This window comes from Theropithecus gelada, chromosome 7a (assembly GCF_003255815.1).
Source record: "Theropithecus gelada isolate Dixy chromosome 7a, Tgel_1.0, whole genome shotgun sequence".
Lineage (NCBI taxonomy): Eukaryota > Metazoa > Chordata > Mammalia > Primates > Cercopithecidae > Theropithecus > Theropithecus gelada.
This window is the reverse complement of record NC_037674.1, coordinates 15,718,162-15,741,839: the sequence shown is the minus strand read 5'-3', so window position 1 is coordinate 15,741,839 and position 23,678 is coordinate 15,718,162. Positions and strand designations below refer to the sequence as shown.

At 45.2% G+C, this 23,678-nt stretch overlaps 2 protein-coding genes across 8 annotated transcripts in view; both read right to left on the bottom strand.

The window, feature by feature from the left end:
• Window positions 1-1,286, bottom strand: part of IVD (isovaleryl-CoA dehydrogenase) — a 31,479-nt gene extending 30,193 nt beyond the window's left edge. For 5 of the 7 annotated variants that reach the window (XM_025390147.1, XM_025390149.1, XM_025390146.1 and 2 more), the window contains exon 1: window positions 792-1,286. In XM_025390147.1, coding sequence (XP_025245932.1) covers window positions 792-935 — 144 coding nt within the window. In that variant the 5' untranslated portion in view covers window positions 936-1,286. Of the gene's footprint in view, window positions 1-450 lie in introns of all 7 variants that reach the window. The other 2 variants (XM_025390152.1, XM_025390151.1) reach the window with 2 other exon arrangements.
• Window positions 1,287-20,918: 19,632 nt separating this feature from the next.
• Window positions 20,919-23,678, bottom strand: part of KNSTRN (kinetochore localized astrin (SPAG5) binding protein) — a 12,452-nt gene continuing 9,692 nt past the window's right edge. The window contains exons 6-7 of the mRNA XM_025390835.1: window positions 23,455-23,529; window positions 20,919-21,729 (exon numbers count right to left, since the gene is read on the bottom strand). Of these exons, the coding sequence (XP_025246620.1) occupies window positions 21,601-21,729; window positions 23,455-23,529 (204 nt within the window). The 3' untranslated portion in view covers window positions 20,919-21,600. The remainder of the gene's footprint in view (window positions 21,730-23,454; window positions 23,530-23,678) is intronic.

The window sequence follows — 23,678 nt, the reverse complement described above, 5'->3', positions numbered from 1 at the left end:
TGAGGTGGTTCACGGAAGCTCTGAGCGTTCGCTGGCTATAAACAAACTATGGAGTTGCTGGAAGGCTCACACCTCTGCCAGCTCCATCCAGCCTCCAAATGAAGCCTCAGGAAGGACTCTGGTTCCGCTCCATCTGTAAATACTTCTTCGTCTTCTTCTTTTCTATTTTTTATGAGATGGGGATCTGGCTATGTTGCTCAGGCTGATCTCAAACCCCTGAGCTCAAACAATCCTCCCACCTCGGCCTCCCAAAGTGCTAGGATTACAGGTGTGAGCCACGGTGCCTGGCCTCTAACTGCTTCTTTGGAGTACTTGTTCAACTTTGTGTTTTGACCCAATGGGCTGAGGAGCGACAGGAGAGCTCACTGTAGCTTTTTAAAACCCTCAAACTGTTTATACAAAAAAGACTCCTTGGTGATTACGATGATCACCCAGGTGTCAGAAGCATACCTCAGACTGTTCAGGTTAAGTGAACTACATACAGATTGAGGGCCCTTGTGCCACAAGCAGCCTGGCCAATCCTCCACCAAAACACCATCGGTCTCCCAGGAGCTCTCCCAGCCTCGACTCCTCTCTACTTCCAGCAGTACTGCCCTGCGGTCTCAAATCTTCACCCCACAGACGTCAGGCTGAGGTCAGAGGACCGGCCCCAGGCCAGAGGCTCGCATCTCGCCCGGGCGCTGGCGCTCCCAACGGCCCACGGGCAAAAGCCAAGGCTGGGTGGGCGCTGGGCCGATGGGGACCAGGCAGGAAGGAGACCTTGGGGCTAGGAAGGGGGTCAGTCTCCTCACCTGCCTCTGCTCCTCGCTTAGCCCGTTGATTGCATCGTCCACCGGTAAAAGCGAGTGGGCCCGCTGGGAAACGAAGCCGGCAAGCGGCGGCCGCAGCCTCCAGCTCGCCACACGCCACCTAAGCAGCCGAGTCGCAGTCGCCATCTCTACCCTGAACCAAGAGCGTGAGCTGCTGCTGAGCCAGCTCTTAGCTCCACCAATCCAGGCTTCGCCGACCTGCAAACCGACGAGGGGGTGGGTCTGCAGCAGCCAATCACCCTAGGCGGCCCACCGAAGGCGGTGCTGCCCTTGGACCGCACCCGAGCCGATCAACCGTGATCGCCTGCCAGCTTCCAGCCAATGCAACGGCCGCAGGCCGGGTGGCCCTGCCCTGAGCGCTGGAAATGCTGGCGTGCTCCCTAGGATGGGTGTTTTTAGCGGGGTAGAAGAGGAAGTTTTTTTTTTTTTTTTCTTTTTATCTCCCTGCGTTGAAATAGCAGCTCTTAACTGCGGAAATCTCTCTGTGGGAAAGCAAAGTGTGGAAACAGCAATCAGAAAACTGCCCACGTGCCCAGTAAATTGGTCAAGCATCTCTGGAATAATTAAGATCGGAAAAGTAGTGCTTGCTCTAATGTGCACACTGATTATAACTTAGTACACCTTGCTTTATTTGCTTTATTATATGACAAGGTTTGTAGATTTTGATTCACGGTTTTTTGTTTGTTTGTTTGTTTGTTTGTTTTGAGACAGAGTCTCGCTCTGTCGCCCAGGCTGGAGTGCAGTGGAGTGATCTCGGCTCACTGCAAGCTCCGCCTCCCGGGTTCACGCCATTCTCCTGCCTCAGCCTCCCCAGTAGCTGGAACTACAGGCGCCTGCCACCACGCCCGACTCATTTTTTTGTATTTTTAGTAGAGACGGGGTTTCACCGTGTTAGCCAGGATGGTCTCGATCTCCTGACCTTGTGATCCGCCCGCCTCTGCCTCCCAAAGTGCTGGGATTACAGGCGTGAACCACTGCGCCCGGCCTTGATTTATGTTTTATGGGAAAGGGGCTATTAAGGAGTAGCTGCCTTCCAGATTGGAGACTTGCCTCGATTTACAGTGGGGTTACTTCTCGATAAACCCATCATAAATGGAAAATATTTTAAGTCAAAAATGCACTTTAAAAATACACCTAGGTCGGGCGTGATGGTTTACGCCTGTAATCCCAGCACTTTGGGAGGCCGAGGCAGGTGAGTCACCTGAGGCCAAGAGTTCAAGACTAGCCTGACCAACATGGAGAAACCCTGTCTCTACTACAAATACAAAAATTAGCTAGGCGTGGTGGCACATGCCTGTAATCCCAGCTACTCAGGAGGTTGAGGCAGGAGAATCACTTGAACCCAGGAGATGGAGGTTGCAGTGAGCTGAGATTGCGCCATTGCACTCCAGCCTGGGCAACAAGAGCGAATTTCCTTCTCAAAAGAAAAAACAAAAAAACACTAACCTACCAAACATCATAGTTTAGACTAGTGGACCTTAAACAGACTCAGAACACTTACAATAGCTTATCACTGAGCACAATCATGTAACACAAAGCATATTTTATAAGACAGTGTTAGATATAATTTATTGAATATTGTACAATATCTATTGAATGTCTATCACTTTCACACCATCATAAAGTTGAAAAATCTTAAGTAGGGCTGGGCGCGGTGGCTCACGCCTGTAATCCCAGCACTTTGGGAGGCAGAGGCGGGCAGATCACGAGGTCAGGAGATCGAGACCATCCTGGCTAACAAGGTGACACCCCATCTCTATTAAAAATACAGAAAATTAGCTGGGCGTGGTAGTGGGCGCCTGTGGTCCCAGCTAGTCAGGAGGCTGAAGCAGGAGAATGGCGTGAACCCAGGAGGTGGAGCTTGCAGTGAGCTGAGATCCGGCCACCGCACTCCAGCCTGGGCGACAGAGCCAGACTCAGTCTCAAAAAAAAAAAAAAAAAAAAAAAAAAATTTAATTAATTAATTAGAGACAGGGCAGAGGGGGGACGGTCTCACTATGTTGCCCAAGCTGATCCAAGGGCTCATGTGATCCTCCCGCCTTGGCCTCCCAAAGTGCTAGGATTACAGGCATGAGCCACGGAACCCAGCCAAGTCAATGCTCTTGAACAACTCATCTCAGATTGGTACCCTGAGTCCAGGAACGGGTCTACGCAATCCCACTACATAGCTGTGGGACTTTCAGCAAGTTCCTTAGATCTTTTCAGTCGCTGCTTTATCCTCTTTAAAGTGAAAACAATACCAGCCAACTTTAAGGCTATTATAAGGAATAAAGGTGATTGCATACTTAATGATTCAGCACAGTACTTGGCACATTGCTCTCATTTTCAGATCATTCATACCACATCCAACTTCCCTGCACCCATTCCTCAGCTTCTAACTTACCCCCTTACCATAATTTGAAGTCCTATTGAGAAGTTAACGCCCAATCATAGCACTGCTTTATTATTTTTTTTAATCAGGCAGAAATTAATTTTTTTTTTTTGAGTCAGGATCTCTGTCACCTAGGCTGGAGTGAAGTGGCAAAATCATGGCTTACTGCCATGACATTCAAGCAATCCTCTGACCTCAGCCTGCCAAGTAGACGGGACTACAGGCATATGTTACCAGCTTAATATATATATCAATACACATATACATACACACATATATACATACATATATATATGTATATATGTATATTGTAGAGATAAGGGTCTCACTCTGTTGCCCAGGCTGGTCTCAAACTCCTAGCCTCAAGCAATCCTCCTGCCTTGGTCTCCCGAACTGCTTGGATTACAGGCATGAGCCACTGCACCAGCCCACCTTTATTAGTTTCTTGAATATTCCAGTATTTTATGTAAATACAAGCAATTATGAATATATATTCTTCTTACACTTAACAAAGTATCTTGGAGATCTTCGCATATCACTATGTTAAGAGCGTCCTCTTTTTTCTTTTTTTAAAGACTATTCCACTGTATAGACACACCATAGTTTTTCTTCTTATGAATGAGGTGGAGGACTTTTTCATACAGAAAGCCCTTTTTTTTCTGTGGACTGTCAGATCATGTCCTTTGCCTATTTATGTGTTGCACTGTTGGCACTTTTCTTAACTCAAACCTACAATAAATGTGTAGGTTCACTGGAAAAGAATCAGGTCTGAGAGGAAAGACTTTGAGCTTGTTTTGGGCACAATTATGTTTGAAGCACTTTTTTTTTTTTTTTTTTGAGACGGAGTCTCGCTCTGTCACCCAGGCTGGAGTGCAGTGGCCGGATCTCAGCTCACTGCAAGCTCCGCCTCCCGGGTTCACGCCATTCTCCGGCCTCAGCCTCCCGGGTAGCTGGGACTACAGGCGCCCGCCACCTCGCCCGGCTAGTTTTTTGTATTTCTTAATAGAGACGGGGTTTCACCGTGTTAGCCAGGATGGTCTCGATCTCCTGACCTCGTGATCCGCCCGTCTCGGCCTCCCAAAGTGCTGGGATTACAGGCTTGAGCCACCGCGCCCGGCCTGAAGCACTTTTGAGTCATCTTAAGAGGTAATGTGGGCCAGCCATGGTGGCTCACACCTGTAATTCCAACATTCTAGGAGGCTGAGGCGGTAGGATCACTTGAGGTCAGGAGTTCGAGACCAGCCCGAGCAACACAATAAGACTGGTCTCTACAAAAAATTTTAAAAATTAGCCAGGCATGGTGGGTTGTGCTTGTAGTCTCAGCTTCTTGAGAGACTGAGACTGGAGGATGGTTTGAACCCAGGAGTCTGAGGTCACAGTGTGTTATGATCGGGCTACTGTACTCCAGTCTAGGCAACAGAACAAAACACTGTCTCTAAAAAAAATTAAAAACAGAAAATAAAGAGATTAACAAAATTAAACTGGGTGCTGTGGTACATACCTGTAATCCCAGCTACTCAGGTGGCCAAGGTAGGAGGATTGCTTGAACCCAGGGGTTGGAGTCTAGTCTGGGCAACATAGTAAAAGCCTATCTCCTAAAATAAAAAAAGATTTTAAAAATTGATAAACTGCTAGCAAGACTTATCAAAAAAAAGAGGAATTGCAAATATCTGATATCAAGAATTAAAAAGGGGATGGCTCTCAAATCCTACAGATATGAAAAAGATAAGGATATTTTGAGCAATTTATGCTAATAAATTTGATAATGTAGATGAAATGGACAAATCAAACTGACACAAACTGACATAATAGAAAAATCTGAATAGTCCTTTATCTACCAAATAAATTGAAATTCACAATGAAAAACCTTCCATGAAGAAAACTCCAAGCCTAAAAGACTTCACTAATGAATTCTTCCAAATACTTAAGTAAGAAATATGGGTATAGGCTGGGGGCGGTGGCTCACGCCTGTAATCCCAGCACTTTGGGAGGCTGAGGTGGGCAGATCACGAGGTCAGGAGTTCAAGACCAGCCTGGCCAACATAGTGAAACCCCATCTCTACTAAAAAGACAAAAAATTAGCCGGGCATGGTGGCGGGCACCTATAATCCCAGCTACTTGGGTGGCCGAGGCAGGAGAATCGCTACAATCCAGGAGGCAGAGTTTGCAGTGAGCTGAGATCATGCCACATCACTCCAGCCTGGGTGACAGTGTGAGACTCCATCTCAAACCAAAATAAATAAATAAATAAATAAATAAGGGTATAAACCTAAGAGAAAATAAATAAGAAGGAATGCCAAACTTATTATTTCAACTCATTTTATGAGGCCAATATAACCCTGACACCAAAAATCTTACAAGAAACATTACAAAAGAAGGCAGGGCGCGGTGGCTCATGTCTGTAATCCCAGCACTTTGGGAGGCCAAGACAGGTGGATCACGAGGTCAGGAGATCAGACCAAGCTGGCTAACACAGTGAAACCCCATCTTTACTAAAAATACAAAAAATTAGCCGGGCATAGTGGCGGGTGCCTGCAGTCCCAGCTACTCGGGAAGCTGAGGCAGGAGAATGGCATGAACCTGGGAGGTGGAGCTTCCAGTGAGCTGAGACTGTACCAGTGCATTCCAGCCTGGGAGACAGAGCGACACTCCGTCTCAAACAAACAAACAAACAAACAAAAAACAGAAAGAAACATTACAAAAGAAAATTACAGGGTGGGCACGGTGGCTCATGCCTGTAATCCCAGCACTTTCGGAGGCCTAGGCAGGTGGATCATGAGGTCAGGAGTTCAAGACCAGCCTGACCAAGATGGTGAAACCCCATCTCTACTAAAACTACAAAAATTAGTCGGGCGCGGTGGCAGGTGCCTGTAATCCCATCTACTCAGGAGGCTGAGGCAGGAGAATTGCTTGAACCTGGGAGGTGGAGGTTGCAGGGAGTCGAGATGGTACCACTGCACTCCAGCCTGGGCGAGAGTGAGACTCTGTCTAAAAAAAAAAAGGGGGCCGGGCGCGGTGGCTCAAGCCTGTAATCCCAGCACTTTGGGAGGCCGAGACGGGCGGATCACGAGATCAGGAGATCGAGACCATCCTGGCTAACACGGTGAAACCCCGTCTCTACTAAAAAAATACAAAACAACTAGCCGGGCGAGGTGGCGGGCGCCTGTAGTCCCAGCTACTCGGGAGGCTGAGGCAGGAGAATGGCGTAAACCCGGGAGGCGGAGCTTGTAGTGAGCCGAGATCCGGCCACTGCACTCCAGCCTGGGTGACAGAGCGAGACTCCGTCTCAAAAAAAAAAAAAAAGGAAAGAAAATTACAGGAAAGTATTTCTCATGAATGGACACAAAAATGCTAAAAAATATATTATAAAATTGAATTCAACGTGTGTGTGGTTTTTTTTTGTTTTTGAAACGGTCTCCCTCTATCGCCCAAGCTGGAGGCAGTGGTATGATCTTGGCTCACTGCAACTTCTGCCTACGGGGTTCAAGCCTCCAGAGTATTTCGGATTACAGGTTTGCACCACCATGTCTGGCTAATTTTTGCATTTCGTTAGAGAATGGGGTTTCCCCATGTTGGCCAGGCTGGTCTCAAATTCCTGGCCTCAAGTGATCAGGCCGCCTTGGCCTCCCAAAGTGCTGGGATTATAGGGGTGGGCCACCGCGCCCAGCCTTGTTTTTGTTTTACAGAGACAAGGTCTCACTCAGTCGCTCAGTCACTCAGGCTGGAGTGCAGTGGGGAGATCATGGCTCACTGCAGCCTCATCCTCATGGGCTCAAGCAATTCTTCCACCTCAGCCTTCTGAGTAGCTGGGACTACAAGGCGTGCACCACCATACCTGGCTAATTTTTTCCATGTTTAGTAGAGATGACTCCTGGCTAAATTGCCCAGGCTGGTCTCAAACTCCTGGGCTCAAGTGATCCTCCTGCCTCAGCTTCCCAGAGTGCTGGGATTATAGCTGTGAGCGACGGCATGGCTGAATCCAATGTTATATGTGTGTGTGTGTGTGTGTGTGTGTGTGTGTGTGTATAAATACATTATGACTGTGGTAAGATATGAAATATATTTGGTTTTTGTCCCTGGTTCCTGTCACAAAGCTACTAAAACCCTTAGAATATTCCAATAGAAATGTCTTTATTTTTATTTTTATTTTTTTTTGAGATGGAGTCTCGCTCTGTCGCCCGGGTTGGAGTGCAGTGGCCGGATCTCAGCTCACTGCAAGCTCCGCCTCCCGGGTTTACGCCATTCTCCTGCCTCAGCCTCCCGAGTAGCTGGGACTACAGGTGCCCTCTACCTCGCCGGGCTAGGGCTAGTTTTTTGTATTTTTTTTAGTAGAGACGGGGTTTCACCGTATTAGCCAGGATGGTCTCGATCTCCTGACCTCGTGATCCGCCCATCTCGGCCTCCCAGAGTGCTGGGATTACAGGCTTGAGCCACTGCGCCCGGCCAGAAATGTCTTTATTAATAATGAGCCTCTTTTAGAAATAATACCACACATCTACAGCCATCTGATCTTTGACAAATCTGACAAAAACAAGAAATGGGGAAAGGATTCCCTATTTAATAAATGGTGCTGGGAAAACTGGCTAGCCATATGTAGAAAGCTGAAACTGGATTCCTTCCTTACACCTTATACAAAAATTAATTCAAGATGGATTAAAGACTTAAATGTTAGACCTAAAACAATAAAAACCCTAGAAGAAAACCTAGGCAATATCATTCAGGACATAGGCATGGGCAAGGACTTCATGACTAAAACACCAAAAGCAATGGCAACAAAAGCCAAAATAGACAAATGGGATCTAATTAAACTAAAAAGCTTCTGCACAGCAAAAGAAACTACCATCAGAGTGAACAGGCAACCTACAGAATGGGAAAAAAATTTTGCAATCTACCCATCTGACAAAGGGCTAATATCCAGAATCTACAAAGAACTTAAACAAATTTACAAGAAAAAAATCAAACAACCCCACGAAAAAGTGGGCAAAGGATATGAACAAACACTTCTCAAAAGAATACATTTATGCAGCCAACAGACATATGAAAAAATGCCATCATCACTCTCCATCAGAGAAATGCAAATCAAAACCACAATGAGATACCATCTCACACCAGTTAGAATGGCAATCACTAAAAAGTCAGGAAACAACAGGTGCTGGAGAGGATGTGGAGAAATAGGAACGCTTTAACACTGTTGGTGGGACTGTAAACCAGTTCAACCATTGTGGAAGATGGTGTGGCGATTCCTCAAGGATCTAGAACTAGAAATACCATTTGACCCAGCCATCCCATTACTGGGTATATATCCAAAGGATTATAAATTATGCTGCTATAAAGACACATGCACATGTATGTTTATTGTGGCACTATTCACAATAGCAAAGACTTGGAACCAAGCCAAATGTTCATCAGTGATAGACTGGATTAAGAAAATGTGGCACATATACACCATGGAATACTACGCAGCCATAAAAAAGGATGAGTTCATGTCCTTTGTAGGGACATGGATGAAGCTGGAAACCATCATTTTCAGCAAACTATCGCACGGACAGAAAGCCAAACACTGCATGTTCTTGCTCATAGGTGGGAATTGAACAATGAGAACACTTGGACACAGGAAGGGGAACATCACACACAGGGGCCTATTGTGGGGTGGGGGGAGGGGGGAGGGATAGCATTAGGAGATATACCTAATGTAAATGACCAGTTAATGGGTGCAGCACACCAACATGGCACATGTATACATATGTAACAAACCTGCACATTGTGCACATGTACCCTAGAACTTAAAGTATAATAATAATAAAAAAAAATAATGAGCCTCTTTTGATCACACTTGAATTTATTTCAATGAGGTGACTTAGAGTGGAGCCCCTACATAACTTCAGGATGGAGCTGGTTACCAGAAAAACCAAATGATTAGGGAATTGTAACTTCCAGCCCCATCCACCAACCTCTGGGAATGGGGGAAAGCTGGAGATTAAGCTCTATAAAAACTCTTGAGCCAGGCATGGTGGTCCACACCAGCAGTCCCAGCTACTTGGGAGACTGACGCAGGAGGATCCCTTGAGTCCAGTAGGTTAAGGCTAGTCTGGGTGACATAGTGAGGCCCTAGTTTTTTCTTGTTTGTTTGTTTTTTGTTTTTTTGTTTATTTTGAGATGGAGTCTCTCTCTGTTGTCCAGGAGGCTGGAATGCAGTGGCGCGATCTCGGCTAGCTGCAAGCTCTGCCTCCCGGGTTCACGCCATTCTTCTGCCTCAGCCTCCTGAGTAGCTGGGACTACAGGCGCCTGCCACCATGCCTGGCTAATTTTTTTTGTATTATTATTATTATTTTTTTAGTAGAGATGGGGTTTCACCGTGTTCACCGTGTTAGCCAGGATGGTCTCGATCTCCTGACCTCGTGATCTGCCTGCCTTGGCCTCCCAAAGTGCTGGGATTACAGGCATGAGCCAAAAAAGACCATTCTTCCCCTACTGAATTGTAATGGAGAGTTCATTATGAATCAAGCAACTCTATGTGTGGGTCTATTTCTGTACTCTTTATTCTGTTGCATTGAGTTCTAGCACCAATACCACAGTATATTAATATATATACATATATATTTATCTTTATAAAATATCTGTTTCTGGTAGTGTAAGTCTCCAACTTCTTCAAAATTTTGTTTGCTATTCTAGGTCTTTTGCATTTCCATATACATTTTAAAGCCAGCTTTTCAATTTCTGTTTTAAAAAGGCTTGTTGGGATACTGATTAGGATTATAGTTCATCTACAGATCAACATGGGAAGAGCTGACATCTTAACAATACTAAATCTTCCAATCTATTAACATGGTATACCTATTTATTTATTTAGTTCTTTAATTTCCCTCAGCAATGTTCTTATAATTTTCAGAGTAGAGGTCTTGCACATACATCTTTCATTAGATTTATTCTCACGTGATTGAAGTTCTTACTGCTTTTGTAAATTGTGTGTGTGTGTGTATATATATATGTATTATCTATATTTATTTTTAAATCAGGCAGTCTCCCAAAAAGAATAGGTTCAAAGAGATTCCCAGATTATATTTTTAAAATCTTACTTTCAGCCGGGTGCGGTGGCTCACGCCTGTAATCCCAGCACTTTGGGAGGCCGAGGTAGGTGGGTCACCTGAGGTCAGGAGTTCGAATCCAGCCTGACTAACATGGAGAAACCCCATCTCTACTAAAACTACAAAATTAGCCAGGTGTGGTGGCCCGTGTCTGTAATCCCAGCTACTCGGGAGGCTGAGGCAGGAGAATCGCTTGAACCCAGGAGGCAGAGGTTGTGGTGAGCCGAGATTATGCCATTGCACTCCAGCCTGGGCAACAAGAGCAAAACTCTGTCTCAAATTTTAAAAAAAAGAAAAATATTATTTTCCAAGTGTTGTTGCTAGTAATACCTATTATATAGTGTTTTTGTATCCAATTATCTTGCTAAATTCACTTATTCTAATAACTTAGATTCTTTTTTTTTTTTTTTTTTTGAGACGGAGCCTCGCTCTGTCGCCCAGGCTGGAGTGCAGTGGCCGGATCTCAGCTCACTGCAAGCTCCGCCTCCCGGGTTTACGCCATTCTCCTGCCTCAGCCTCCCGAGTAGCTGGGACTACAGGCGGCCGCCACCTCGCCCGGCTAGTTTTTTGTATTTTTTAGTAGAGATGGGGTTTCATCGTGTTAGCCAGGATGGTCTCGATCTCCTGACCTCGTGATCCGCCCGTCTCGGCCTCCCAAAGTGCTGGGATTACAGGCTTGAGCCACCGCGCCCGGCCATAACTTAGATTCTTTTAGATTTTTAAAAAGATTTCCTATGTATACAGTCTTATCATTTGCAAATGAATTATACTTCTTCCTTTACATATCTATATACTGTATTTTTTTTTTCTGTATGCTGTACATCTCTATTTTCTTTATTTTCTTGCCTAACTGGACTGTCTAAAATCTCCAGTACAATGTAAAGCCGACTGGTGATAGCATACATCCTTGTCTTATTCCCACCCTCAAGGGGAAAGTGATTCAACACTGCATTACCAAGTATAGTATTAGCTGTAGTTTATTTATGGATGTCCGTTATTAGATTAAGGCAGTTCTCTATCTCCTTTGCTGAGAGTTTTTATAATAAAAAGATGAATTGTATCAAATGCTTTTTCTGCATCTATTGATGTGTTCGTTTTTATCATTTATTCTGTTAATGTGTCTACTTACATTGATTGAATTTGAACCCTTCATTAAATAAAATTTACAGGAGCCCATTGGTTTGAACTGAACTCCTGCACTAGGCCCAGCACACTAAATCATAATGGAGCCACTCATGCTGAAGGTCCATGCCACCAAGCTGAAACTAAGATCTTTAACTGACCTTCTAAAAAAATGGGGACATAACTTCAGATCAGTGGTGTCAAAAAATACAAATAAAAAATCAGGAGAAGTAATAGCCAAATCCTGAAACAGGCCAAGTTTAGCAGCATGATATGGAAGTCCTCTCTGCTTTGCTCTTTACAAGAAAAGTAACTGGAATCTGAAATAAAGTCAATTAAGATCTTTAAATTTGTTGTAATTTTGGTTTTTGATGCTTTCATAACAGGATATATCCCACTTGGTCATTAAAGAAAAAAACTTTTTTCTCTCACACACTTAACACAGAATATTTCTGTGAGAAGATGTGGGGAAGTTTTTCCCCACACACCAAAGTATTCTCCAGCAGACACCAACTGGGTGTACTGTAATTCATTTAAATTCTTTTTTTTTTTTTTTTTTTTTTTTTTTTTTTTTTTTGAGACGGAGTCTCACTGTGTCTCCCAGGCTGGAGTGCAGTGGCGCGATCTCGGCTCACTGCAAGCTCCGCCCCCCGGGTTCACGCCATTCTCCCGCCTCAGCCTCCCAAGTAGCTGGGACTACAGGCGCCCGCTACCGCGCCCGGCTAGTTTTTTGTATTTTTAGTAGAGACGGGGTTTCACCATGTTAGCCAGGATAGTCTCGATCTCCTGACCTTGTGATCCACCCGCCTCGGCCTCCCAAAGTGCTGGGATTACAGGCTTGAGCCACCGCGCCCGGCCTCATTTAAATTCTTGCCTGTAATCCCAGCACTTTGGGAGGCCAAGGTGGACAGATCACCTGAGGTCGTGAGTTCGATACCAGCCTGGCCAACATAGCGAAACCATGTCTCTACTAAAAATACAAAAATTAGCCAGGCATGGTGGCGCAGCCTGTAATCCCAGCTACTTGGGAGGCTAAGGTAAGAGAATCGCTTGAACATGGGAGGCAGAGATTGCAGTGAGCCAAAATGGTGTCACTGCATTCCAGCCTGGGAAACAGCAAACTCCATCTCAAAAACAAAAAACCAAAACCAAAATAATTTCAATTCTTTATCTACTTGGAGTTAGAGTCAAATCCTACAGGTTAATGCTCAATCCCACAAGACTGCCCCCCACTTCAGATGCCAGTCACAGGTAGATTGTCACCTATATTCTGATTAACAAGCCAAAAAACAAGATTCTCATGCCCTCTGCTTGGATTCGATTAATTGGCTATGGTGGCTCACAGAACTCAGGGAAACACTTAAGTTGACTGGCATACTATAAAGGATATTACAAAGGGTACACATGAATAGCCAGATGGAAGAAATGCACAGGGCAACATATGGGGAAAGGAGTGCAGAGCGTCTATGCCCTCTGTGTTCCACCCAGAAGCTCATCAAATTTTATTCAAGGGTGTCTTTCTAAAAAAAAAATTTTTACATAGAACCTCACAGCCGGGCGCGGTGGCTCACACCTGTAAAGACCTAGAATAGCAAACAAAATTTTGAAGAAGTTGGAGACTTACACTACCAGAAACAGATATTTTATAAAGATAAATATATGTGTATATATATTAATATACTGTGGTATTGGTGCTAGAAATCAATGGAACAGAATAGAGAGTACAGAAATAGACCCACATATAGAGTTGCTTGATTTATAATGAACTCTCCATTACAATTCAGTAGGGGAAGAATGGTGTTTTTTGGCTCATGCCTGTAGTCCCAGCACTTTGGAAGGCAGAGGCGGACGGATCACGAGGTCAGGAGTTCGAGACCAGCCTGGCCAACATGATGAAACCCTGTCTCTATTAAAGATACAAAAAATTAGCCAGACATGGTGGTGCATGCCCGTAATCCCAGCTACTCGGGAGGCTGAGGCAGGAGAATCATCTGAACCTAGGAAGTGGAGGTTGCAGTTAGCCAAGATTGCGCCACTGCACTCCAGCCTGGGCGACAAGGCAAGATTCCATCTCAAAAAAAAAAAAAAAGGTGGCCGGGTGCGGTGGCTCATGCCTGTAATCTCAGCATTTTGGGAGGCAGAGGTGGGCGGATTTCGAGGTCAGGAGATCGAGACGACCATCATGGCTAACATCATGGCTAAACCCTGTCTCTACTAAAAGTACAAAAAGAAATTAGTGAGGCGTGGTGGCAGGCACCTGTAGTCCCAGCTACTCGGGAGACTGAGGCAGGAGAATGGTGTGAATCTGGGAGGCGGAGCTTTCAGTGAGCCGAGATTGCGCAACTGCACTCCAGCCTGGGCGACAGAGTAAGACTCCGATTTCATACTATACAAAAGATTAGAGGTAGATAATAGACCTTAATATGCTGCTTCCCAGGTAATATGAAAAGTAAACAATATGAAAGGTAAACACTAAAGCTTTGAGCAACAAAATAAGGTAAAAATTGAACAAATCAAAGTATAAAGTAAAAACATAAAATACTGCATGTTCTCTCTTATAAGTGGGAGTTGAGTACATTGAGTACACAGACACAAAGAAGGGAACAACAGACACTGGGGCCTACTTGAGGGTGGAGGGTTGGTGGAGGGTGAGGATCAGAAAACTACCTATCTGGTTCCACGCTCGTCACCTGGGTGACACACAATTTACCTATGTAACAAACCTGCGCGTGTACCCCTGAACATAAAAGTTTAAAAAACAAAGTACAAACATGTTCATACAGGTCAGGTGTGGTATATAATTACTCACATCCGTAATTCCAGCACTTCGGAAGGCCAAGGTGGGCGGATCACCTAAGGTCAGGAGTTTGAGACCAGCGTGGTCAACTTGACGAGAGCTCAGTTTTGCAAAAATACAAAAATTAGCCAGGCAAGGTAGTGTGCACCTGTAGTCCCAGCTACTCAGGAGGCTGAGGCAGAAGAATCGCTTGAACCTGGGAGGCAAAGTGACAGTGAACCAAGATTGCAACACTGCACTCCAGCCTGGGTCACAGAGCAAGAATGTCTTAAAAAACAAACAAAAAGAACAAAAAAACCAAACATGTTCTTTTTTTTTTTTTTTTCGGCGTAGTCTCGCTCTGTCGCCCAGGCTGGAGTGCAGTGGCCGGATCTCAGCTCACTGCAAGCTCCGCCTCCCGGGTTCACGCCATTCTCCTGCCTCAGCCTCCCGAGTGGCTGGGACTACAGGTGCCTGCCACCTCGCCCGGCTAGTTTTTTGCATTTTTAGTAGAGACGGGGTTTCACCGTGTTAGCCAAGATGGTCTCGATCTCCTGACCTCGTGATCCGCCTGTCTCAGCCTCCCAAAGTGCTGGGATTACAGGCTTGAGCCACCGCACTCGGCCCATATTGTTATAAATAAACGGGAGGGAGAAGGAAGAAATCCTCCTTACAGAAGAATTCCAAACAATATGGACAGGTAGATAGTTCTCACACCCCTTGAGAGTGGGCTGGAATTAGCGATGACTTCTAAAGGGAGTATGGAAAGAGTAGAATAGTAACTTTACGGTGGAGAAACCAGGCTAACACTGCCTTAACCAAGTGATCAAGGTTAATATTACTAGCAACAAGTCAAGTTGATACTATCTACTTATAATATTGTGTCTGGAGTTGGTTGCTTCTGGTGGGTTCTTGGTCTCTCTGACTTTAAGAATGAAGCTGCGGACCTTCGCGGTGAGTATTATAACTAAGCTGGCATGAACCCAAAGAGTGAGCAGCAGCAAGATTCATTGTGAAGAACAAAAGAACAAAGCTTCCGCAACCGGGAAAGGTAACCGAGCGGGTTGACACTGCTGCCCAGGGACAGTGTGGTGGGTCACTAGCTTTTATTGCCTTATTTGTCCCCGCCTAGGTCCTGCTGATTGGCCCATTTTAGAAGGTGCTGATTGGCGCATTTTACAAACCTCTAGCTAGCCACAGAACGCTGACTGGTGCATTTTTACAGAGCACTGATTGGTGCATTTTACAAACCGCTAGCTAGCTACAGAGTGCTGACTGGTGTGTTTTTGTTTGTTTGTTTGTTTGTTTTGAGATGGAGTCTTGCTCTGTTGCCCAGGCTGGAGTGCAGTGGCGCAATCTCCACTCACTGCAAGCTCTGCCTCCCGGGTTCATGCCGCTCTCCTGCCTCAGCCTCCTGAGTGGCTGGGACTACAGGTGCCCGCCACCAGGCCTGGCTAATTTTTTGTATTTTTAGTAGAGACAGGGTTTCACCGTGTTAGCCAGGATGGTCTGGATCTCCTGACCTCGTGATCCACCCACGTCAGCCTCCTAAAGTGCTGGGATTACAGGTGTGAGCCACCATGCCCGGCCTGATTGGTGCGTTTTAAAATCCTCTTGTAAGACAGAAAAGTTCGCCGAGTCCACACCTGACCCAGAAGTCCAGCTGGCTTCACCTCTCAATATGATGTGCTGAGTATACTTTACTTATGTGGTATTCTTCCCTAAAAAACATAACCACAGTCTAATCATCAAAAAAAATCAAACAAATCCAAATTGAGGGATATTCTACAAAATATCTGACTGCTACTCCTTGAAACTGTCAAGGTCATGAAAAACAGAAAAAGACTGAGAAACTGTCATTGACCAGGGGAGACTAAGGAGACATAATAACTAATGACAAAATACAATATGGCATCCTGGATGTGATCCTAGAACCCAAAAACTACATTAGTAGACAAACCAATGAAATCCAAATAAAGTCCAGAGTTTAGTTAATATTGATTTACTGATGCTGGTTTCTTAGTTTTGACAAATGTGGCATGGTATTGTAAGATGTTAACATTAGGGGAAGCTGGGGAAGGGGTATATGGGAACTCTCTGGACTATCTTTGCAACTTTTCCGTAAATCTAAAATTATTCCCAAATATATACACTATTATCTTTTGATACAGGGTCTCACTCTGTAGCCTAGGCTGGAGTGCAGTTGAGGTAGATCAGGTAGGATGGTCACAGCCTCACTTAAAGGGGAACAAGATACTTGCCAAACAGACAGATGGAGAGAACGGCTGGATGCTGCACAACCCGCCTCAGGAACTCGTGGTCAGAACATCCTGCTGCAAGGAGGAAAAAGAGCAAAAGGGGAGAAATCCTCCAGCTTGCACAGGCACAGAAACCCTTGGTCAGTGTCTTTAGGCTGACCTATACTCATTTTAACAGTAAAAACACTCCCCGGGGTGGAGAATTACTCTCAAATTCTTCTGTGCACCAAAGTCAAGAACTTGAATCAGTCCACCACCACCACCATGGAGCCATCACAGCTCACTGCAGCCTCCTTCTCCCTGGTCAAGCGATCCCCTCATCTAAGCCTCCAGAGTAGCTGGGACTACAGGTGTGCACCATCGCGTCTGGCTATTTAAAAAATTTTTTGGTAGAGAAGAGGTCTTGCTGTGTTGCCCAGGCTGGTCTTGAACTCCTGAGCTCAAGTACTTCTCCAGCCCCAGTCTTCCAAAGTGCTGGGATTACAGGCATGAGCCACTGTGTCTGGCCAAAATATGTATTTCAAAAAAGACTGACTAAATCTCCAACTCTCATACATTGTTGTGGTGGTATAAACGGTACATTTATTTTGGAAAACTGAGTTGCTTACCCTATGACTCAGCAGTTCTATTCTTGGGTCTATCCCAGAGAAACCAGTGCAGTTTTATCAATAGCCTAAAACCAGAAACAAATGTCCACTAGCCAGAGAATACTGATACATTCAACCATACAAATTATAGAGACACGTTGAGCTAAAGAAACCAAACACAAGAGTACATACTCGGCTGGGTGTGGTGGCTCAAACCTGTAATCCCAGCGCTCTGGGAGGCCAGGAGTTCAAGATCAGCCTGGGCAACACAGTGAGAGCCCCCCATCTCTACAAAAATTTAAAAAATTAGCCAGGTGTGGTGGCATTCACCTGTAGTACTAGCTACTCAGTCGGCTGAGCCCAGAAATTCAAGGTTACAGTGAGCTATTATTGTGCCTCTGAACTCCAGCCTGGGCAACAGAGCAAGATGCTGTCTTTTTTTTTTTTGAGTCAGGAGTATCACCGTGTCGCCCAGGCTGGTCAAGAACTTCTGGTCTAAAGCTGTCTCTTTAAAAAAAAAAAAAAAAAAAAAAGGGAGCTGGGCTTGGTGGCTCATGCCAGTAATCCCAGCACTTTGGGAGGCCAAGGCAGGCGGATCATATGAGCTGAGGTGTTTGAGAACAGCCTGGGTAACATGGCAAGACCTTATCTCTACAAAAAATATACAAAAATTAGCTGGGTTTGGTGGTGTGCCCCTGTAGTCCCAGCTACTTGGGGAGCTGAGGTAGGAGGATCACTTGAGCCCGGGAGGTCGAGGCTGCAGTGAGCCAAGATGGCACCACTGCACTCCAGCCTGGATGACAGAGACCCTCTCTCTCTCTCTCTCTCAAAAAAAGTGTATACTGTGAGTCCATTTATATGAAATTCATGGAAGGACAATACTAATGGATGGTGATTTTGTAGAGTAGTGCTCACTTCCACAACAGTGACAGTAACTTATGAACCTGTACACTTAAGGTTAGCGCACTTTAAGCCTCAAATTAAAAAAAAAATCTGGTAAAAGTTTGCCATTTCAACAATTAATTAATTAATTTATTTAGAGATAGAGCCTTGCTTTTGTCACCCAGGCTGGAGTGTCATGGTGCGATCTTGGCTCACTGCAACCTCCGCCTCCCAGGTTCAAGCGATCCTCCTGCCTCAGCCTCCTGAGTAGCTGGGATTACAGGCGCCTACCACCACGCCCGGCTAATTTTTGTGTTTTTAGTAGAAAGGGGATTTCACCATGTTGGCCAGACTGGCCTCAAACTCCTGACCTCAGGTGATCTGCCCGCCTCGACCTCCCGAAGTGCTGGGAATACAGGTGTCAGTCACTGCACCTGGCCTCAACCAATTTTATTTATTTTTTAATGGAGTCTTGCTCTGTCACCCAGGCTGGAGTGCAGTGGTGTGATCTCGGCTCACTGCAACCTCCACCTCCCGGGTTCAAGCGATTCTCCTGCCTCAGCTGGCCAAGTAGCTGGGACTACAGGCACATGCCACCACGCCCAGCTAATTTTTGTATTTTTAGTAGAGACAGGGTTTCCCCATGTTGGCCAGGCTGCTCAAACTCCTGACTCAGGTGATCCACTCGCCTTGGCTTCCCAAAGTGCTGGGATTACAGGCGTGAGGCACTGCGCCCGGCCTCAACCATTTTAAAGCGTACAATTCAGTGGCATTAGGTATATGTAGAATGCCATGCAACCACCACCACTTTCCATTTCCAGAACTTTATCATCCCAAAGAGAAACTCCCTTCCCCTCCTGCTCAGTCCTTGGTAATCTATATTCTACTTTGGATGGATCTGCCTAATGTAGCTACATTAGTGTTCCTATGTACTTTGAAGCCAGAATGGCAGAGAAAGAAAATGGTAAGGAAACAGCTTCTTGAGACATTTGGCTGTGAATATAGTGTATGTGGTAGATGAAGGGGATGAGGGTGGGGTTTTGGCTTTATGTTTTAAGAAGGTTGTAATTTGAACTTAAGAGTCAAAGTTGAGAGTTCCCAGGTCAGAAGGAAGTTGAATAATTGAGGCCTGCAAAGGCATGGTAAGATCAGCAACTGTGTTTTGGAGTGGGGAGAAGGGGACACTGGAATTGAAGTTTGGGGCAAGTTTATGAAGGGAATCTTTTGCCAGGATAAGTTTTAAACTTTAATAATATCACCACCAGGATGTGAGTACCTTTGCCAGGCACTGGGTTAGGTACTGGACATAATTCTCTTTTATAACCACCCAGCAAGACAGGCATTATTGGTATGAACTTAGTTTATTCATACTTTTTTTTTTTTGAGACGGAGTCTTGCTGTGTTGCCCAGGCTGGAGTGCAATGGCACCATCTCGACTCACTGCAACCTCTGCCTTCCAGGTTCAAGAGATTCTCCTCCCTCAGCCTCCTGAGTAGCTGGGACTACAGGTGCCTGCCACCACACCCAGCTAATTTTGGAATTTCTAGTAGAGACAGGGTTTCACCATGATGGTCAGGCTGATCTCGAACTCGACATCATGATCCACCCACCTCAGCCTCCCAAAGTACCAGGATTACAGGCTCACGTGAGCCACCGGCACCCAGCCTGTTCATACCAGTTTTACTGGTATGAATTTAGTTTGAGAATTTGCCAAAGACCAATTTTTAGTGGATAGGCTCAAAATATTTGAAACATAACCAACTTTGTGAACTCTGTATGAGAAAGCAAACAATTGTGGCCCTTTAAGCCCGGGTTGGAGTGTTACTGGCTTCACTGGGTGTCTCTGGGCAGCCTTAAAGATGCTGAAGGGTGGGGGTGGGAGGGTTTGGTGAAGAAATTAGGAGGTGCAGAAAGAACAGGAGATGGCCAAAGTCAGCCTAGTTTGGTTAAGAAAAAAATTTGGCCATGTCTTTGGTAAACCAGTGGGGAAGCCTGTCATGGACTTCAGGCCATGGACTCAAGGATCTATGGGACCAGGCCTAGGATTGGCTGTACAAAGTAAACAGCAGGCAGATAATCATGCTTAAGAGTGCAGGGAGGGCTGGGTGCAGTGGCTCGCACCTGTAATCCCAGCATTTTGGGAGGCTGAGGCGGGTGGGTTACTAGAGGTCAGGGGTTTGAGGCCAGAGTGGCCAACTGGGCAAAACCCCACCCGACTCTATTTAAAATACAAAAATGGCAGGGTATGGTGGCTTACGCCCGGCCTCAGCACTTTGGGAGTCTGAGGCAGGCGGATCACGTGAGGTTAGGAGTTGGCCAACATGGGGAAACCCCGCCTCTATTAAAAATACAAAAATTAGCTGGGCATGGTAAGGGGATGGGGCGCCTGTAATCCCAGCAACTCAGGAGGCTGAGGCAGGCGAATCGCTTGAACCCAGGCAGTGGAGGTTGTGGTAAGCAGAGATCACACTACTGTACTGGGCAATAGAGTAAGCGAGACTGTCTCAAAAAAAAAAAAAAAAAAAAAGGCCGGTTGCGGTGGCTCACACCTGTAACCCCAGCACTTTGGGAGGTCAAGGTGGGCGGATCATGAGGTCAGGAGACGACACCATCCTGGCTAACATGGTGAAACCCTGTCTCTTAAAAATTAGCCAGGCGTGGTGGCACATCCCTGTAGTCACAGCTACTCGGGAGGCTGAGGCAGGAGAATTGCTTGACCTGGGAGGAGGAGGTTGCAGTGAGCCGAGATCACGTCACTGCACTCCAGCCTAGGTGACAGAGTGAGGCTCTGTCTCAAAAAAAAAAAAAAAAAAAAAGTGCAGGGAGAACACAGGCAGCAAGTGGCCACAGACCTGGTGAAACCACTGCTAGAAATGGGCAGCACCCTAAGGAGACGAACCAATGCTCTTGGGAGACAGTGGGACTAGCCACAGGGCTCTTAAAGAGTAGCAGAAAAATATTCTAGATTAAGTCAGAATATCTTGGACTTGTTAACTAAATTAGTTCAATAATGATCAACTAACATATCTAGGTTAAAAGGTTATTTTCATTCCTCAGTGTTACAGTCAGAATATTTACAGAAGTATTTATTTTAAAAGTAGACTTAAAAAAAAAAAGTAATTTAAAGCTCCAAGGTGTATTGTTTCATGTAGGTGTTACTGCTACCTATATTTTCACCCCATTTATTAAGCCCAAAACACTCCAAGCAACTTCAGGTTCATAAATTAATAAGGAGGTACAGAAGCCCAACCAGGATGGGACAGAATGTGTTCCGGGTTGGAAGGGGACAGCATGGCTCCTCAATGGTCTTGTACGGAACACTTGTGCTCTACTGTAATGAAGATTTTCTTCCTGAAAATCTGAATGTGACCTTTTAGATCCTCTGGTTGTTGGTTTAGTCTCCGGATTATAATGGTGTGCTGGAATCAGGTGGTTGACTAGAAGGTCAATCCAAGCTCCTAGGCCTCCCTCTCTTGTAGGCCTCAATTATCCACCTGTGAGGCTCAGGAGGGCTGACCAACCTGAAAGTTGGGAAAACTTGCTTAAATGAGGAATTCCATTTCAGCATAAACTGTCCTTAATTCTACTGTAGAAATTGCTTTCATTCTGGAGATGGTGAGTCCCAGAAGATCATGGCCAAGATGATATCCTAAGTGGCTTCCTCTGAGAGTTTATGCCCAAGAGGGAGCCATCTGGCCACTTGCTTCTTCTTACATTTCTAATAGCTGCTCCATTTCCTTAAGGGCTGTTGTTAAATCATTTACTTGATTGTTACATAAGGTTTGCTGTTCTAGGAATCGGACTCTTTCTTCTTTCATCTCCAGCTTTACCTTTAAGGCCTGCATGGAAAGACATTCCAAAGGAAAACAACACATACACAAAACTCTTGACTAACAGGAAACACAATACCCACATTATGCTCCTGTTCCACTAAGGAAGACTGCTGGAGTATCAACAGAGACTGTATCTTCTATTTTAGATTTTGTTTCTATGTGCTGGTTTTAGGATTTGTCCCCCTAGTAGTAGAGAGGGACTAGACTCCTGTATCTCTAGGTTTGGGGCAATATCCCATGATTCATCCAAGCAATCTGAAGCAGTCCAGACCAAAGAATCTGTGTTTACTACAGGTCTCCTCCTCAAGTTATCAAGTTTCCATAGAAAGGATTACATACAGTTCCCAATTCCCAACTCTGAGCAACCTACTGTGTTACACATTGCCTCATGCCTTGGCAATGTGAACATTTCTAAGAGGCCTCGCTAACAGAAAGAAAAAAAAAATTGGTGGAAAAAAATGCTAAAAAATCCAAATGAAGACTTGGAATATAGTTAATAGTAATGTACTGATGTTGGTCTCTTTTTTAAAAAAAATTTTTTCCTGCCGGGCGCAGTGGCTCACACCTGTAATCCCAGCACTTTGGGAGGCCAAGGCGGGTGGATCACCTGAGGTCAGGAGTTCGAGACCAGCCTGGCCAACACGGTGAAACCCCGTCTCTACTAAAAATATAAAAATTAGCCGGGCGTGGTCGCAAACGCCTGTAATCCCAGCTACTTGGGAGGCTGAGGCAAGAGAATCTCTTGAACCCGGGAGGTGGAGGTTGCAGTGAGCCGATTATCATGCCACTGCACTCTAGCCTGGGGGTAAGAGCGAGGCTTTATCTCAAAAAAAAAAAAAAATTTCTATTTTTAGCGACATAGTCTCACTGTCACCCAGGCCGGAGTGCAATGGCATGATCACAGCTCATTGCAGCCTTGCCCTCCTGGGACCAAGTGGTCTTCTCGCCTCAGCCTCCTGAGCAGCTGGGACTACAGGTATGCACCATCTCTCTCTCTCTCAAAAAAAGCATATACTGTGAGTACCTTTGCCAGGCACTGGGTTAGGTACTGGACATAATTCTCTTTTATAACAACCCAGCAAGACAGGCATTATTGGTATGAACTTAGTTTATTCATACTTTTTTTTTTTTGAGACGGAGTCTTGCTGTGTTGCCCAGGCTGGAGTGCAATGGCACCGTCTCGACTCACTGCAATCTCTGCCTTCCACCACACCTGGCTATTTTCTAAATTTTATTTTGCAGAGATGGGATCTCACTATGTTTCCCAGGCTGGTCTCAAACTCCTGGCTTCAAGTAATCCTTCCACCTCTGCCTCCCAAAGTGCTGGGATTATAGGCATAAGCCACCATGCCTGGCTGATTTCTTAGTTTTGACAAATGTACCAGGATAATGTAAGATGTTACTGTTGGGGGTTGGGGGAGGGAGTGCATCAAGAAGAATAGCTAATAGATGCTGGGCTCAATACCTAGGTGATGGGATGATCTGTGCAGTAAACCACCATGGCACATGTTTACCTTGTAACAAACCTGCACACCGTGTCCATGTACCCCTGAACTTAAAAGTTGGAAATTAAAAAAAAAAAAAGGTATCAGGGTAAATTTTCTGTATTATCTTTGTAACTTTCCTATAAATCTAAAATTATTTAGCAAGTTTATTAAAAATAAAAAGAAAAACAGGAAAGAAATCTACCTATCGTGGTAGGAAATGGTCAGGGTGATGTCTGCCTCTCACCTGTAACTCCTCCATCTGCTTTTTGGCTGTTTCATTAAAAAGCTTCAGCTCCTCTTGCAAAGTTTCTAACAGCAACTAAGAGGAAAGTACAATGTAGTAAACAAATCTTCATATAAAACCAGACCTGCATTAGATGATGGCTAACATCCCTTCCACACAGTTCTCAACAAAGGAGTCAGGAGAGAAATTTGATACAGTATAGAACAGAGGAACCAGAAACAGGT